The 12,361-nt window shown below is 42.2% G+C and overlaps 1 protein-coding gene and 1 pseudogene across 2 annotated transcripts in view; one reads left to right on the top strand and one right to left on the bottom strand.

Annotated features, from left to right (window-relative positions):
* Positions 1-12,361, bottom strand: part of TOX4 (TOX high mobility group box family member 4) — a 16,323-nt gene extending 3,962 nt beyond the window's left edge. The window contains exons 1-8 of one of the 2 annotated variants that reach the window (XM_059707010.1): positions 12,203-12,331; positions 11,923-11,991; positions 7,942-7,985; positions 3,876-4,118; positions 2,754-3,014; positions 2,181-2,411; positions 1,294-1,374; positions 203-943 (exon numbers count right to left, since the gene is read on the bottom strand). In XM_059707010.1, coding sequence (XP_059562993.1) covers positions 203-943; positions 1,294-1,374; positions 2,181-2,411; positions 2,754-3,014; positions 3,876-3,944 — 1,383 coding nt within the window. In that variant the 5' untranslated portion in view covers positions 3,945-4,118; positions 7,942-7,985; positions 11,923-11,991; positions 12,203-12,331. Of the gene's footprint in view, positions 1-202; positions 944-1,293; positions 1,375-2,180; positions 2,412-2,753; positions 3,015-3,875; positions 4,119-7,941; positions 7,986-11,922; positions 11,992-12,202 lie in introns of both variants that reach the window. The other variant, XM_059707001.1, reaches the window with a different exon arrangement.
* On the top strand, positions 4,801-4,895 carry LOC132224112 (U6 spliceosomal RNA; annotated as a pseudogene).

The following is a 12,361-nucleotide window of genomic DNA, read 5'->3' as shown; positions in this document are numbered from 1 at the left end:
TAGTTAAGCAGTCGTCTGGGAAAGGCGGTCCTCTTAATGCTTTTCACCAAGAGCACTACAGAGTATCCTGGGTGGGAACTGTCCTTTACAGGATGTTTCATACTCCTGGTTGCCAAGCATTAAGTGCTAATGGCAACGCCTGCTTTTATTGGATCATCAGAGGAAACTGATCATCAAAGGGAAGACTTGAAAACTGGCTCACCTCAGGAACCACATCTGTGATCATCTCACAGATTGTATCAGTAGAGGTCTCCTCCACTGTATGGGCCTCAGGGCTGGTGTTCATAGGCCGCTCAGGACTACTTTCCACAGCTGGCGGGACTAAGGTGGTCTGCATTTTCAGAGTGGGTCCAGGCACAATCTTGATCTGCAGAGGAGGTGGCTGTTGCTGTAAATTGATTCGAGCTTTCTGAGGTGGAGGCTGTTGCATGGCCTGGAGTGGGGGAGGCTGCTGCAGGATGGTCACTTGCTGAGTGGGGGGCTGAGGCATCTGTTGCAATGGAGGAGGTTGTAGTCGGGGTGGAGGCAGCTGCATAGAAGCAGCAGCTGCTGCTGCTGCCTGCAACACTGACCGAGTAACAATCTGGGCTTGTTGACTGGGCTGTATAGTAGCTGTGCTGGTCTGGCCTAGTTGGATCCCCCGGGAGGTCACCACTGTGGCTGGGATAACAGTAACCATCCCTCCTTGAGACATGGTAATAGATGAAGGCAACATCTGTTTGGTAATAATCAACTTGGTGATATTAGGCTGACCCCCAGCCCCAGAAGATGCCTGATTGGCCACATAGGATGAAAGAGTGGAGTTAACAACAATGGAAGGAGACAGAGCAGGGGGCTCTGTTGAGGCTGGTGCTGGAGATGCTGGGTCAACAGTAGCAACAGGAGGTGGAGAAGGAGTCTGTGATGGTGGCACTGGATCCAGCTCCACTGTTTCCACAGTGGCCTAAAAGACCAGGAAAAAAAAAAGTCACTCAGAAATTTTCTGTATTCCCTGGGACATATTCACTTTAATCACCTCCCAAAAGACAATGATAGATTGAAAAGACAAAAAAAAAAAAAAAGGAAAAAACTAGCTGTGGGTGCTACCCTGTCTAAAGTAAACAATGAAAATAAACTCACAAGGACTGGTTGGTAAGATTTATGATGGGAACAACAGGAAACCATGCTGTATATATTTCTAAGCTTTAACTACTAGTTAAGAGGTTGCACAGGTTTTTGGTGGTATTATAACTAATAAACAGCTTGAAAAAATCTTTTATTGGTTTAAATATCCATCTGCTATAACCCTCTTACCTGACACTCTTGATTGTCTTTATAAGCAGCCAGAGCTTTCAGATACTCTTTCTTGGCAGCCTCAGTTTTCCTCTTATATACCTGCAGGAAAGAAAAACTGTTTAAGAAGTGCCCAAACACCTAGAAAAGACTGATTATTCTATTATTCATCACTGCAATGACAATCTCAATCTGAATACTGACAACTCCAGCTTGGCCAGTGTTGCTCAGTGGTTGAGTGTCGACCTATGAACCAGGAGGTCATGTTTCGATTCCCATTCAGGGCATATGCCTAGATTGTGGGCTTGCTCCCCAGTGTGGGCGTGCAGGAGTTAGCCAATCAATGATTCTTTCCCATCATTGATGTTTCTCTCTCTCTCCCCCTCTCCAAAATCAAGATATATATATTTTTCAAAATGAATACTGACAATTCCTTTTAGTGAATATACTTTTGAAAGCTAATAATCAAGACAGCCTTCATGTCAGACTTTCCAGTGACCAAGCATATGAAAGCCAGCCAATCAAGAATCTTGCCAATCCTGACTGGTTTGGCTCAGTGGATAGAGCGTCAGCCTGCGGACTGAAGGGTTCCAGATTTGAGTACAGTCAAGGACCCATGCCCAGGTTGCAGGATCAATCCCCAGTACGGGTGTGTGTGTGTGTGTGTGTGTGTGTGTGTGTGTGTGTGTAGGAGGCAGCCAATCAATGATTCTCTCCCATCATTGATGTTTCTATTTCTCCCTCTCCCTTCCTCTCTGAAATCAATAAATATATATTTAAAAAAGAAAAAGAATAAAACTAAAAAAAAAAAAAAAAAAAAGTATCTTGCCAGAATAACTACACTTCTAAAGTTAACACCAACCCATGCCCACTTCTATTAGCAAAACAAATCCTGATTATTTGCTCACCTGTTTTTGCTCCTCTCCAAGACTGTCCCACATGGAGGCCACAATTTTTGAAACTTCTCCAAAAGTAGCATTGGGATTCTGTCCCTTGATGGCAGCCTGTGTATCACGAAAGAATAAGGCATATGCTGAAACTGGTTTCTGAGGTTCATTAGGATCTTTCTTTTTTCTCTTCTTTGGGGTCTTCTGCTTTTTTCCTGCTTCCACAACAACTGTCTTCTGGCTGGGAAGTTGCTGCAGGGGAGAAAAGAGAGAATTACAAGAAGGAAGAAGGGATGTATATCTGGAGAACTGCAAGAAAAGGACTTTTATATGGGGAAACTAGCTACATGGAGAAATTTTCAGAAATACTAATAGAGGCAATAGGATTAAGATATTAGTAAAGTATGTGAGGACCAATAAGAATGAAGGTTGGGAGGAACGTTACAAACTATAAATTGAGAGGCAGGACCCCATACCCAGAAAAGAGCAGAGGAGATGGCAGAACAGGTGCAAAGATACTAAGTAGCTCTGTATGCCAAGAGTTTTATCCCAGAATATCATGGCAGATTTGATTTTTGGCAGGGAATGCCTCACCCTCCGGAAATCCTCAACACCATCCTCATGAAGTGAATTAGTAGGTGAAGGGGTGGTTGAAAGACGATCCTCAGGTGACTGGGCAGGTGGCAGAATGGTACCACCCCCTAAGCTCAAACCAAGTTGAGAACTCAGTTCTGACTGATCAATGGTGGTCAACTGGTTATGCCCCATCAAGCCAGACGTCATGTCTGTCATTGGTACATCAATTGTAACAGGTGGGTTGGCGCTATACTGAGTTCCTATAGAATGGTCCAAGTCCTGAGAGAAGCAGAAGGACTAATTAACACTAAATATAAAGAACACCACTCTTCCCCCCACCAAGTTCAGGACAGTTTATAAACACCCTACTCATCTACATTGTATCACTGTTTAGACTCTAAACATAAAATAATCTGTCTACATATAAAACATTAAGCTTTTAAATAAAGAATATAAATTAGTAAAGTCACTTCTTTGTACTCCAAAGCCTATTCCAAAACAACTAAAAATAACCACAGGTCTTAATTTTGGACAAATTAAAGATTATATAAATTATTTGGTAATCTGGAGGTAGTAATGACACAAGGAGTAAAGAAAAGCTTCTCTGTACCCTGCTAAAATAATGGGGTTTAAAGTTGCAATACACAGGCAATGTGAGTAATAAGGCCGAAGTCAAGATGTTTCACATCAAATAAAATGTGTAGAGATTTGCTACTAATGAGATGTGCTGGAAGCCCAATATACTGATTTATAACACTAACCCACAGTTAATACATTTTGTTCAGACTGTTTTTGAATAAATCAATGTGCCAACTATCACACTCACATTTCAATTCTAGGATGTGAAGGCTATATTAAAAGGGGGGGAGACCTCCTGCAAATCACAATAAATCATCTTCAATTCAGAGTTAATCCTCAGGTAACTGGACATTTTACAATTTTAAACCATTTTTCAAGTAAAATTGACTCAGATGATACATTTCATTCATACAATGGACTTTAAGTCTTTATCAATGAGCCTTTATCCACAAAAATGAGAAACATGTAATATTCAAGTGCAGTAGGGAACAGAATCACTTTTATCTTCCCTAACACCATGCCCATGAGCTTGGATAAGCCTGAACATATCTTGCCCCTTACCATGGTCAAGCCCCCACTCAGGAGCCCCCCGCCCTGCTCCATCAAGCCATGGGTCATGCCCACAGGCATGTCCAATGTCTGGACCCCATATTGGGCTGAAAAGCTGCCATCCTGAGAGGAGGATGGGTCTGCCAGGTCATCAAAGTGGCCAACCACATCTGAGACAGCCAGTGACGGATCAGAATCCAAGGAGATAGGTGGGATTTCAAATTCCTCATCACCCAGGCTTGGTGTATGGAATGTCTGTAGGGGGAAAAAGAGAGGGAAAATAATTTGGGAAGAGGAGAAACTGTATACTTCTAAGTGAAGAACATGGCTGAGTACTGGAGATTCTCAGTGTACCTCTTTCCAGCCTGGATCCTATTTTTGTTATCAATTTCTTAGGACCTATTCTATTTAGTTTTATAAATAAACCTCTCTTTCTCATATCCTTAGATATATGGCACATACAAAGCTGCCAACATCAATCACAATTTTCAATTCTTTTATCTCTCTTTTCTACTTTTATCATCTCAGTGGTCCTAAAATATTATGTCTATTATTCTAATGAATGATCCTTTCAGCAGCATTAGTAAGGACTCAGACTTTACTACCTGTTTAGCTATGATGTTTAAAATCTCTCCAAATATTCTAAAGATTTCACTACTACTATGCCTGAGCTTTTAGACCACAGAAATTCATTGTCAACCAGACAATTATATTTTGTTGTTTTAGGTTCCTTTGAAGCTTTTCCTATCATGGGTACCTTATCTCCCTCTAAAATGTATGCACTCAGAGTTTCCTACATCTTTTCCATTTTAGAAATCATGATGTTAACAACAAATAAGATTCCCATTTGTACAGTACTTTTGGAAAATCCAACAATGCCAAAATAAGGATAATAGTGAGGCGAAAAACATAAGAGCTACAGTCAAAAGACAAACTGGTGCTCACTTTGGCAGCACATAAGCTAAAATTGAAAGATTACCATGGCCCCTGCACAAGGATGACATGCAAATTCATGAAGCATTCCATATATATATTTTTTAAAAGGCAAACTGGTTTTCTATCAGCTCCTGAACATATTCTTAATCTTGCTCTGACCAAGCCTTTCTGTTAAGTGAGGAAGAAAAAGATTACTCCAGCTGGCTAAAGACTCAATCCCTTCCTCTGAGTTCCACTACAAAAATAATATACTCTTTCTATTCCGAATGGGGCCACCATACACAGAGCTAACAGACCAATTGCTGACATAAGACACATTAAATGTTACGGTTTCTTTTGACATTAAAAAAACTAAAATGGCAACCGGCTGGTGTGACTCAGTGGCTGGGTGTCAACATATGGGTCAGACGGTCATGATTCGATTCCTGGTCAGGGCACATGCCCGGGTTGCGGGCTCAATCCTGTCGGGGGTGTGCAGGAAGCAGCCAATCAATGATTCTCTCTCCCTTGATGTTTCTATCTCTCTCCCTCTCCCTTCCTCTCTGAAATTAATAAAAAATATATTAAAAACAAAATAAAGTAAAAAAACTAAGATGAATCTATAGCACTAGAACATTACACAGGGTAGGACAAAAGCACGTTTATAGTTATGAGTATGCAAAACAGTTTATTCTTGTACTATTAGATATTGTATGATTTTCCATATGAACTAAAAACTTACATTTGCCCAACCCTGTAAATAATATCAAGTGACATTGGTGTCAAGAGAGGTCTTGGTTCAAGTTCCAGCTCTGCCACTTACTATATAATCTTTTCTTTTCTTTTTAAAATATATTTTTATTGATTTCAGAGGGAGGGAGGGAGGGAGGGAGAGAGAGAGAGAGAGAGAGAGAGAGAGAGAGAGAGAGAGAGAAACATCAATGATGAGAATTATTGATCAGCTGCCTGTTGCACATCCCCTACTGGGGATCGAGCCCACAACCTGGGCATCGAGCCCACAACCTGGGCATGTGTCCTTGATCAGAATCAAACCTGGGACCCTTCAGTCCACAGCCTGACACTCTATCCACTGAGCCAAACTGGCTAGGGCTATATAATCTTAAATGAGATTTCCTCATCTATAAAACAGTAGTTGTAATGGTAATTTCCTTATATGGTTTTTATGAGGATTAATTGGATTCAGCACACAAAAGCTGATCGCATTGCTTGATATATATAATTGCTTAATAACTGTTATTAACATCTGAATTATTATTAACTTGCCATCTGCCCCAACCAATTATCATAGGTAGTGAAATTTTGGAAGCTTTAAATTTTATCAACCTGTCACATGGCATAGTAAATGTCAACTGATTCAGATAAAATGGATAAAATGCAGTAGACATCCATATTTTTTTTATGATTAAATAATGCATTCTAAGAGGTCCTCTGGTTTTTCTACACCCAGAAAGGGTCTCAGTAATATCATTTTTATTTTAATGAAGACATTGCTAGAAGAGTATTTCCAGGTAGTAGAAACTAGGGAGAAAAAGGTATGTTTCTGAAATGCCCAATCTCTCTGAATCATACTGGCAAACAGAAATAAGTTTGAAGACAAAAAGATATGTATATAGCTTCATTTCTGTTTTCCTCTTCCAAGATCATTATTATTTTACTTACGGTAAAAATTTGGTAGTTGTCTGGGCTATAATATGACAGTAGCATAAGGAATACAGAAGCAGGCAGTTCTTGATGGAAAAAGTAAATATCTCCCTAAGAACTGAACTCTTCTTAGTACACAACTCATAATTTGTTATTGTGTGAAAGTTCTTATCTCTAGGTCCATGACTCTGAATTCGTTTTACCACCTTAAAAATATTGTTTTTTTATTTGAGTGAGGGAGAGAAGGAAGGATTGAAGGAGGGAAGGAGAGAGATCAATTTGTTGTTCCGCCTTTTTTTGCATTCATTGGTTGTTTCTTGTATGTATCCTGACCAGGGATTAAACCCACAACCTTGGAGTATTGCGACAGCACTCTAACCAACTGAGCTACCCGCTACCCAGCCAGGGCTTGCTTACATGACACTGAAATTTCAGTTTAGATTCATGTGAGCACTTTTCAGGAAGTGGGTACAAAGATTTTTATTTTTTTTAACCAAATTCTCATGCAAACAAATAAGCTACAGAGACAGGAAAAAGAACAGGGGAAACATTTATTGTGCTAGATCAATCGTTATATAATAGCAGTTTAAAAAATTTTTAAAGATACAGATTGTTTTGGCAAAGTAAAAGATGCCTATCCTCAACAAATGATGCTTACCATACAAATAAAAAAGCAACCCTGCTGAGATATGAAAATGATACTATCTGTTAATGAAAACTCGAAAAGAGTAAAAATTCATATCCAAAACAAGAGACCAGTGTTCTACAAAGGACCAGCCCTCACAAACCATCTGGAGTGCTCTCATGCACTACACTAAAAAAACAGACATGCAGAGATTCCACTGTATGAATTAACAAGGCATTCTTTGTATGTAACTTTCTGAAAACAGCTTTGTTAGTCACTATCTGTGGCTTTAATAGTATTGTGTGTGTTTTGGGGGGAAAGCGGAGAGGTGGGCTGTGTTGTTTTGTTTATTTTGTGTTTCTTCCTTTAAGTATGAAGAGTAAAATAATGGCAATGAATAAGAATACGGAAGGGTAAACCACATGCTAGAATACACACAGAGACTCCCTCAAAATCCCTTTACTACTACAAATGATTTGAAAGATTATGGTTAAAATCCAATTATGAAAATCCAAACTTATTTAGTGGATCTACTACATAACTAGATCATATTCTAGACCAGCCGTGGGCAAACTACAGCCCACGGGCCGGATTCGGCCCGTTTGAAATGAATAAAACTATTGAAAAAAAAGACCGTACCCTTTTATGTAATGATGTTTACTTTGAATTTATATTAGTTCACACAAACACTCCATCCATGCTTTTGTTCCGGCCCTCCGGTCCAGTTTAAGAACCCATTGTGGCCCTCGAGTCAAAAAGTTTGCCCACCCCTGTTCTAGACTGTCAAATATAAAACAAAGATAACTGTAGCAAGTATTAAAGTAAATACAAATGAATTGGGCACAGAAGGAGAAAATAGAAACATGATGCAGTTACCTTCTCACTCAGCTTTCTTTTCCTTCTTTGTTAAATTCCTGGGCCTTTTAGGGGGAAGAAGCAGTTTGGGAATTCCAGTTTATAAAATAAGGAGGCTGCCCAGCTGGTGTGACTCAGTGGTTGAGCGTTGACCTATGAACCAGGAGTCATGATTTGATTCCCAATCAGGACGCATGACCACGTTGCGGGCTCGTTCCCAAATGTGGGGCATGTAGGAGGCAGCCGATCAATGATTCTCTCTCATCATTGATGTTTCTCTCTCTCTCTCTCCCTCTCCCTTACTCTCTGAAATCAACAAAAATGTTTAATAAAATAAGGAGGCTTACCTATTGAGAGAACAACAAAAAACCAACAACAAACCATTTCCTTCCCATTTCACACTCCCATACCAAAACACACAATCCAGTGTTTCTTTAGTTTCTTGTGTAAATTTTTCATTTTCAAGAAATTTAATCCAACACCTATTTATTCAATAATACACTAGTACTATGTGTTATTTAAATAACTTATTGTTCTTAAAAACTGATATAGTAGCCCTGGCTGGTGTGACTCGGTTGGGAGTCAGCCCTAGCTCTGAAAGATTGCCAGTTCCATTCCTGTCAGGATAAATGCCCAGGTTGCAGGCTCCATCCCCAGTAGAGGGCGTGCAGGAAGCAGCTGATCTATGTCTTGCTCTCACATCAATGTTTCTCTCTCTCTGTCCTCACAAAAACCCATTAAAAAACAACAACTGACATAGTAGTGATTTTTAACTATTCAGCCTGAAATCATTAACTGGGTCTAATCTTATAAATGCTTTTTCTAATTAAGGTATGTTTATGATTACTATTTTCCCAAAGTGCTCAAAACACATTATCATTATACTAGAGGCCTGGCGCACAAAAATTTGTGCAGGGCCGGGGGGGGGGGGGGGGAGGTTCCCCTCAGCCCGGCCTGTGCCCTCTCGCAGTCTGGCTGGGACCCCTTGGGGGATGACCACCTGCTGGCTTAGGCCCGCTCCCCAGGGGAATGGGCCTAAGCTGGCAGTCAGACATCCCTCTGGCAGCCCGGGAGCCCTCGGGGGATGTCCACTTGCCAGTGGGGAGCAGGCCTAAGCTGCAGTCAGACATCCTTAGCGCTGCTGAGGAGGCAGGAGAGGCTCCCACCACCACTGCTGTACTGGCAGCCTGTGGCTGAGCAGAGCTTCCCCTGTGGGAGTGCACTGACCACCAGGGGGCAGCTCCTGCACTGAGTGTCTGCCCCTTGGTGGTCAGTGTGTGTCATAGTGACCAGTCATTCCCAGTCATTTTGCTGTTAGGGTCAATTTGCATATTACCCTTTTATTATATAGGATAAGAGCCAACCTGAATGAAACAAAAGATTAAACTCCCTTTAGATTATAGACATTTCCTATTTCAAGCAATGTTATAACAAATGCTATGCTTTTCTTTCTGGATACCTACTCTTTAAAAATTATTTTTTATTGACTAAAGTATAACTTATGTACACAATTTTTAAATATATACTTCAATGGATTTTTTACATATGCTAACATCCAATTAACCACCACTCAGATCAAAGATACAGACATTTCTATCACTCCAAAATATTTTTTCATGCTCCTTCCCAGTCAATGCTCCCCCCTTCCACAACAGATATCACTATTCTGATTTATATCACTATAGTTTAGTACTGCATATTTTTTATCTTCATTAAAAATGAGCTCATATAGTGTCTATTCTTTTATGTCTGGCTTCTGTTACTTACAATGTATTTTTGAGATCATCCAAACTGCATTTATTAATAGTTCATTTTTTATTGCTGTGTAGTATTCCTTTTTACACATGTACCAGTTTATAGACACTTGGGTTGTTTCCAATGTTTAGCTACTATGAATAAAACTGCTGTGAACATACATGTTTTGGGTGAATATATGCACTCATTTCTCTCATGTGTGTATCTAAGAGTGGAATCACTAGGTCACAGGGTAAGCATATGCTTATCCTTAGTAGATACTGCCAGTTTTCCAGAGTGGTTGAATCAATTTACACTCTTAGCAGCAATGATTAAGAGTTATCTACATCCTTGTCAGCTCTTGGAATTGTTGGTCTTTTTAATTTTAAACATTCTGGTGGATGTGCAATGGTATCTTCTTAATTTTAATTGGCATTTCTCTGATGAGTGATGATGACCCTTTTTCATATGCCTAGTGGCAATTTGGATTCGCTCTTTTGTGAAGTATGTGTTTACATCTTTTGCTCATACTAGTGTTATCAGGTGTTCGCTTCCTAAGTTATATAAATGTGTAGTCACTATGTTGTACACTATGTCAACTGTAACAAAAAAAATAGGAAGAGACAGGATTTAAACAGAGATCTCTCCATCACCATGCACTGCCTCCTATCATGACATATTTGCAAAAAATTCAGCACCTAGAAAGTACTCAATATAATGAATGCCCTGGCTGAGTAGCTCAGTTGATTAGAGCATTGTCCTACATGCCAGATTGCAGATTCGATCCACTGTCAGGGCACATTCAAGAAGCAACCAATGAATGCATAAATGGGTAGGACAACAAATTGATGTCTCTAACACCCCCTTCTCTAAAAGAACCTTTACTAGTTCTAAGTGGCTCACAATAAGACCAGACACAACAAAAACCATAAACCAATTAAAATAAAGCTAAAAAAAAACAAACAAACAAAAAAAACGGGAAAGGAAGGTGAAGTGGCAATGAGGAGAAGAACTATTAACAATGGCAAAATCCCGGGCTAAAAGAAGCCACTGAAATTTAGTTATCAGCTTCTTGGCAAAGTACTTTTGTCTTAAAGTCATAAAAACAAAAACAACGGACGGGCTCAAACCCATCAAGTTTCTAGATGTGGACTGTGAAATTTGCCACAGTCTAAATACAGAAACTTAAATGTGGAGACCTGATTTAGCAGAAATTGGCAATGATGCCCTTTCTTTTTCTTTTAAGTCTTTTTTAAAAATACATTTTTATTCATTTTAGAGAGGGAGAGGGACAGAGAGAAACATCAGTGATGAGAGAGAACCATTGATCAGCTGCATCCTGCACGCTCCCCACTGGGGACCGAGCCGCAGCCAGGCCTGTGCCCTTGACCGGAATGGAACCGTGACCTCCCGGTGCCGATAGCTCCACGCTCGGCCACGGAGCCACGCCTCAACACCGCAAGGAGCGGCCACTGAAGCCGTCTGACAGCTGGGGAAACTGGGACACCCCGAGGTGACGCAACCCGAGTCACCGGCGAACAGAAGCCCCTGTCTCACTTAACTTCTTTCATGTTTTCTGGTAACGACTTCCTTTCATCCTGTCACTAGCAAAACAAGCTAACTTTTCTGTTTTCGTCGCTGAGTAGGAAATTTGAATGAAACAAAGACCCCCTTCCCCTCTCAGCAGAGTTGTTTCAAGAAGGAACACAGCCCTGACCGGTTTGGCTCGGTGGATAGAGCGTGGCCTAGGGACTCAAGGGTCCCAGGTTCGGTTCCGGTCAAGGGCATGTACCTTGGTTGCGGGCACATCCCCAGTGGCGAGTGTGCAGGAGGCAGCTGATCGATGTTTCTCTCTCTCTATCCCTCGCCCTTCCTCTCTGTCAAAAATCAAATATATATATGTAGAAGGAACACATGCCCACGGCTAGCCCCTTTTAGGCAAGCTCCTTCCCTCACCCCCGTTTCTCTAGCTGACATATTCTCTTCCCTCTGCGATTCCCTCGAGATGGTCAGTTATTTCTCCCCAACCGAAGGAGACACTTTCACGCTGTCTCCCCCCCCAAGAATCACTCGGAAATAGGTTAGCTCTTCCCTCCGCCCCGCTTTCCTGAGGAGAGCAGCTCCCGGGCCTCCCCTTCGTCCTCGGGTCCAGAGGAACCCAAACACCAGCGGCGGCCTCGGTTGCCAGCCCCCGGCCCCGGGGTCCGCGCCTCCCCGCCGCTTCCTCCCGCCCCAGCCCTCCCCCCAGCGCCGGCCGCTCGTGCTCACCTCGGCCCCTGACAGGAAGGGGTGCGAGGGCCCTGTGATCGTCAGGTAATTGTCATTTCCTCCGGGAAACTGGAAACCAAAAGAAAGCCGCGGGGATAAGTTAGGGAGGAAGGGAGTTCGCTCGGAGTGACGGGTTCCGACCCCGACATTCAGACCAACACTCCCCCAACCCCGCGCTCTCTGCGGTCCCGTCAACTGTCTCTCCGCCCGGCTTCCCGCCTCCGCTCCAACCCGGCCAGCCGCGCGCTCTCTCGCCAGCCTTCGCAGCGCTCGTTCCTACCTCCATCTTCACACAACGGTTACCACCGTCTCGGTCCCCTCACATCGTCCCCGTCGCCCCCGCAGGACCCGCGACCGCCGTCACTTCCGCAAGGACGCGCGTCGCTCTCCGCCGATTGGCAGGCGCGCCGGCTGCGGCGACTCCCGCCGGGAAGGCCCC

This window comes from Myotis daubentonii, chromosome 1 (assembly GCF_963259705.1).
Source record: "Myotis daubentonii chromosome 1, mMyoDau2.1, whole genome shotgun sequence".
NCBI lineage: Eukaryota > Metazoa > Chordata > Mammalia > Chiroptera > Vespertilionidae > Myotis > Myotis daubentonii.
Note: the sequence above shows the minus strand (reverse complement) of the source record. Positions and strands in the feature narration are given on the sequence as shown.